Source organism: Nannospalax galili, unplaced genomic scaffold (genome assembly GCF_000622305.1).
Source record: "Nannospalax galili isolate Female #2095 unplaced genomic scaffold, S.galili_v1.0 scaffold1941, whole genome shotgun sequence".
NCBI lineage: Eukaryota > Metazoa > Chordata > Mammalia > Rodentia > Spalacidae > Nannospalax > Nannospalax galili.
The window spans coordinates 389,838-395,863 of record NW_008344179.1 but is presented as its reverse complement, the minus strand read 5'-3'; the positions used below and the strand labels follow the sequence as shown (position 1 = coordinate 395,863).

Here is a 6,026-nt window from a genome sequence, read left to right as displayed (position 1 = left end):
CAAATGAGAAACTAAGGTGTGTATGTGGGGGTGGGTGTCCAACAATTTTTCTGGCCTTTCTTATATAGGCAAAAATCTCAGGGTAAGTGAGTAACTGGTGAAAGGAAGTTTCTCTTTTTTTTAATAACTTTAAAATTATTTATTTTAATTTTAATTTTATGTATATGTGTGTTTTATCTGCATATATGTAAGTGTACTATGTAAATGCAATGCCTGAGGGCAGAAGAGGGCACTGGATCTCCTGGAATTGGTGTTAAGGATGCTCATTAGCTGCCATGTGAGAGATGAGGAACAAACTTGGGTCCTCTGCAAGAGCAGCCAGTGCTCTTAACCACTGAGCCATCTCTCCATCCCACAGGAAGTTTATCATTATGAAGTAGGTCAGCTAATAAATGAAGAGAAACAATAGCACCAGAATAGTAATCATTACCCCTGAAGAAGTAATGTATTAATCACAGGTGGCTGACAACATCAGAAAAACAGATATAGGATGGAGAGGTGGCTCAGCAGTTAAGGCGTTTGCTGAGCAAGCCTGATGATCTGAGTTCTAACTCTGGTACCCACAGTGAAAGTAGAGAACCAACTCCCTCCCAAAAGTTTTCCTCTGACCCCAACACGTGCACCAAAGTTGCTCACCTGGATTCACACATATGCCAAACACACACACACACACACACACACACACACACACACAAACTACTACTACTACTAATTTTAAATTTAAATTATTTTTAAAAAGATATTATGTGCCCACGCCCCACTAGAAATGCCTGTCACTACCAAAATGAAACTAATCTGGTGCTGGAGAAGATGGCCCAGCAGTTAAGAGCACTAGTTGCTCTTACAGAGGACCTAGATTTGGTTCCTAGCACCCACATGGCAGCTAATAACCATTTGTTTGTTTGTTTGTTTTTTGTTGTTGTTGTTTGTCTTTTTGAGACAGGGTATCCCTGTAGCCCCCATCTGACCTGGAACTCCCTATGTAGACCAAGCTGGCCTTGAACTCACAGAGATCTGCCTGCCTCTGCCTTCCAGTGCTGGGACTAAAGGTATGCACCACCACACATGGCTCTAACAACCATTTGTAACTCTAGTTTCAGGGGATCTGACACCCTCTGCAGGCATTACATGCACATACACATGCAGACAGGCAAAAATAAATACACATAAAAGAAGAATGTAAATAAATAAACAAAGCAAACCTGAATCTTACCAAGTACCTGGATAGAACAACAGATGCACATGAAGTAGTGAAGGCAGAGACATAGAAATGTGTCCAAGAAAACCCAGACTCTGAGACATTCTACATAATAAATAGTTCACTATTCTACCCTCTGACAAGCCTGTAGGTCATCCAATATATACAAAAGTGTGGAAACTCCTGCTACATACTAAAGGGGGCTTAAAGCTGGGTGTGATAGTGCCTTTATGCCCAGAACTTTGCAAGCAGAGGCAGGCAGATCTCTGTGAGTTCAAGGCTAGCCTGGTCTACACAGTGAATTTCAGGCCATAGTGAGACCTTGTTTTAAAAAAACGAGGAGAGATGGGCTGGAGAGATGGCCCAGCGGTTAAGAGCACTGACTGCTCTTACAGAGGACCCAGTTCGATTCCCAGCACCCACATGGCGGCTATGAACTGTCCTTAACTCCAGTTCCAGGGGAATCCGAAGCCCTCTTCTGACCTCCTTGGCATTGCATGACATGGGTGCACTCACATACATGCAGGCAGTACACTCATACACATAAAATAAAAATAATAAATAAAATATTTTTTAAAATGAGAGGGGGTGAGGAGACTTAAACTTATAAATTATGTTTCATGGACCTCATTCAAACAAAGAAGCAAACAAACAAGTCACTCAGAGAAACTTAAACAATGACTGTAGGCTTGAAGCTACTGAGGAATCATGGTTAAATTTCTATATATGAGTGATGCTAAGGTCATACTTAAAAAAGTCTTTATCTTTTAGAAACACATGATCAAATATTTACAGATGAGATGATGTCTCACTTCAAGGATCTACTTCAGTCATCCTGAGGTGGGATGGGAGTAGATGAAATGATTGGCAGGTGCTGATGGTTGGAGCTGATGATCAAACATGGGATATTGTGTGCTGTTCTAGTTTTTATGGCTGAATCTTGAATCCACATTACCTGGAAGGGGGTGTCAACTAATACTTGTTAACAACCAATTGCACTGACTTAACACAGACTGGAGCCCTAAGAAGTCTCAGAAGTGGGTTTCTAATAGGGGAAAGTGAAGAAAGAGAACTGCTGCAGTTTAGATCTGGCATGTCTCAAAATCCCATGTGATAAAGACTTGTCCCCCAGTTTGGAAGTACTAAGGAGTAGTAGGGTCTAATGGGGGCTCTTAGGTCCTTGAGGGCTTTCTCTTGAAATAGATTGTGGGACAAGGTCTTCTTCCGTTGTCTTTATTCCCCACTACAAGGTGAACAGGCTCTGCCTCGTTTCCTGTTGCTGTCATGATATGCTGCTTCTTCACAGCCCCAAAGTAACTGGGTCAATGGATCATATAGCAAAATGACCCCTTTCTCCTCTGAATCCATTGTCACATATGTTTTGTTATACTGGCAGAAAGCTAACCAACACAGTATAAAAAGCAAACAATAACCAGGGGCGAATGTCCCAGTCATAATCCACATAAGGAAGTCTATAGCAGTCAGACACTCATATTTTGGTGTTGTGGGACCAAGCCTGACCGATTTCCTATATGGGAGACAAGTGTGATGTTAGTAGATCTTGGTGAAGAAAAGTACTTCTTAATATAGGGCCTGTTTAGTATTACAGTCACCACCATATACCATCAGTTCAGGAGAGGCATCTACTCTGTAGACACCCCCCTCAACTACTCCCTACCTGATGAGAAGTGAGAGACTTGTACCCCTAAAGTGCATCCACCCCAGGAGGAAGAGCCCATCACAGTGACATCACACTTCCAGGAGCATGACCAAGCCCTCCAGCCTGGTGTTCTGCATGTGGGGCTGCCTGGGTCTCATATATTGCCATCTAGAAACATAAGGCTGTTAATAATGTCTTATAAAGTCTTGTAGCAACCCCAGAAAAGTAAACTTTTGGACCTGTGTTCTAGTTGTTAGATTGCAGCTAAAGCCATTGGAGAAAAATTTCAGAAGTGACTTTGCTACATCTCACTCTGTCTCAAAAGAAGACAGGGATAAACCTTCTGGGACTCATCCTCATGTGGGGTTTATCACTAAACTAGTGATGTATTACCTCTGGCTCTGGCTCATGTTAAGACAAACACAGAGATTTATGCAGGGAGTGGAGGGGACTGGGTATTTTTTAAATTTTTATTTATTATATTTATTTTATGCATATTCATGTATTGCCTGCATGTAGGTAAGTGCACCCATGTCGTGCAATGCCCATGGAGGTCAGAAGAGGCTGTCAGATCTCCTGGGACTGGCATTAAGGACAGTTGTTAGTTGCCATGTGGGTGCTGGGATTTGAACCCGGGTCTTCTGCAAGAACAACCAGTGTTCTTAACTGCTGAGCCATCTCCCCAGCCCCGGGACTGGGTATTTTTAAAGACAAGGTCTTGTGTAGTCCAGGCTAGCCTTAAATTTGCTATGTAGCTGAAGATGATCAAGTTCTGATCCCTTTACTTCGATCTTCTGAGTGTTGGGATTACAGGCGTGCACCACCATGTCAAGTTTTATGCAGTGCTGGGGACTGAACCCAGGGCTTTGTGTCTAACAAGCACTCTACCAACTAAGCTGATATCCCTAGCCCTCTTTTTGTTTCTGTTTGAGACATAGTCTCACTGTGTAGTCTGGGCTGGCCTCAAACTCAGTCCTATCTCAGCTTCAATGAATAATTTTAAAATTTATTTTTATTTTATATGTATGAGTGTTTTACCTGCATATATGTAAATGTACCCATGCACGCAGTTCCCATGGAGGTCTGAAGAGGGCATCAGATCCCCTGGAACTGGAGTTATGGATGGTTGTTAGCAGACATGTGGCTGCTAAGAACTGAACCTGGATTCTCTGCCAGAACAGACTATGCTCTTAACTGCTGAACCATCTCTCCAACCCCAAGAAATTTTAAAATGAAATGTATGTGAAGTAATCTTGCTAGTAGATTAACATGTATTTGGACACTGAAACTCTTTGCAGTCCAGGTAATTTTTTTAAAATATTTTATTTATTATTTTTATTTTATGTGTACGAGTGTATTGCCTGCATGGATGTGAGGGCGTCTGTGTTGTGCAATGCTGCAGAGGTCAGAAGAGGGCTTCGGAGTCCCCTGGAACTGGAGTTAAGGATGGTTTATAGCCACCATGTGGGTGCTGGGAATCGAACCTGGGTCCTCTGAAAGAGCAGTCAGTGCTCTTAACCGCTGAGCCATCTCCCAGCCCCCTAGTCCAGGTAATTTTTAAGTTTTGACTTGAACGGTCTCCCTGACTCCATGTGGTTCTCAGCCCTGGACAGAGTTCCTGCTTCAGTCATCTGGAGGGCATCACCCCTTGGTCCCTCAAAAGAAAGTCATGGCATCAAAGACAATTTGAGTATCCTAAACAGAACCAGATGTTGTTCTTACCAGTCTCCCATGTGCCCAACTGAGACTAGTGAAGTAATCCCAAGCATCTCTCACTCCCTTGTTCCATGGTGTCCAACCTGGACAGAAAGCCAGCTCTCCCATCCCCTCCTAGAAGGCACTCTCGTGCTCAGGGAGAAGTCAGGTGGGCAGAGAGGAGCAGCAGACTTTATTTCTTCAGCTATAATACCAGGCCATGTTATTGAGTTATGGTTTCTCAAAAGAGAAGAAACTCAGGTAGAGTCCACACTTTAATGTCGGCTCTGTAGTCAAGAAGGATCCATACCAGATTCACAGAACTTCCCCTGGTTCTCTGATAAGGAGGCTGGCTTGTGTGACACAGATGAATTTAGATATAAACATCACACTGGGTGTCTCACAGGGGGCACTGGACCCTCAGCAGAGTTGAAACTTGTTCAGTCATAACAAGCTTTACTAACACAATACAGGACTGTGGTTGTCTATCATTTTGGACATACATGAGCTCCTCCTCCTCCTCAGCTCGTTCAAGCTCACAATGGCATTCACACAACATTTCAAAATGCTGCCTGTCTGGGGGCGGGGGAGAGGAGAAGGCCTTAAAGCAGAAAAACGAAAGTGGTGGTGGTACAGCATTGGTTCCACAACTTCTCTTCTGCCCCATGGGACAGAGCACAGCATTGCCCCTGGAAGCCTGGGGGGACAGGTAATGTGTGCGAGCGTAGGATGGAGAGGAGAGATGTCTGTCACAGCCCTGGCTCACAGTTGAGTCCTGGGGGTCGGGAGTGGGGATCAGCCCAGATCTCATACCCCATAGCCCACCACCATGACAGTCTTAGAAGTCATAGAGGGACACAAAGATGGTGACTTTGGACACATGGTTGGCCTGGAAGGAGCGTTCCAGGTATTCAGACATGTCTACGTCCACCTCCAGAGTCTGAGGGCCCTCCAGGGTCTGGACGAGGATCAGCTCCCCTGTCTGTCTGTCTGAGCGCTGCATCACAAAGTGGCCACGGCTGTTCCCGCCCACAATCCCAAAGCGCAGGCTGCTGGGCCCAGGCCGGCCAGGGGCTGTGGCTGTGGCCATTCGGAAGAGTGTGATGGGTGTCTTCAGGTTGGAGGGCAGAGAGAGGTAATGGAAGGAGATGGTCTTGGGTAGGTGGCGACAGGGCCTGCTGTCCATGGGACAAGGGTTTCGTTCACACTGGCTGGAACAGAAGCAAAGTGGAGACAGTCAGATGGGGAAACTCAAGAGGGGCTGCCCTACCTGCCCTACCACCTGTCCTCCTGAAGAAGCCATCTGCATGACCTTTCCCAGCCACAGCCTTCACCTGGGTGCTCTGGCACTGCAGGCAAATGAACACATCTGGCATCACCATGACCAGGGAAGGGGTGCTAGTCCTGATCCTGGGAGTGCCTGACTTACTGTGTACACACACACACCACACACACACACACACACATACACAC

General features: G+C 45.2%; 1 protein-coding gene across 1 annotated transcript in view; it reads right to left on the bottom strand.

The window, feature by feature from the left end:
* Positions 1 to 4,718: 4,718 nt before the first annotated feature.
* Positions 4,719 to 6,026, bottom strand: part of Fbln7 (fibulin 7) — a 46,708-nt gene continuing 45,400 nt past the window's right edge. The window contains exon 8 of the mRNA XM_008840356.3: positions 4,719 to 5,764. Coding sequence (XP_008838578.1) covers positions 5,392 to 5,764 — 373 coding nt within the window. The 3' untranslated portion in view covers positions 4,719 to 5,391. The remainder of the gene's footprint in view (positions 5,765 to 6,026) is intronic.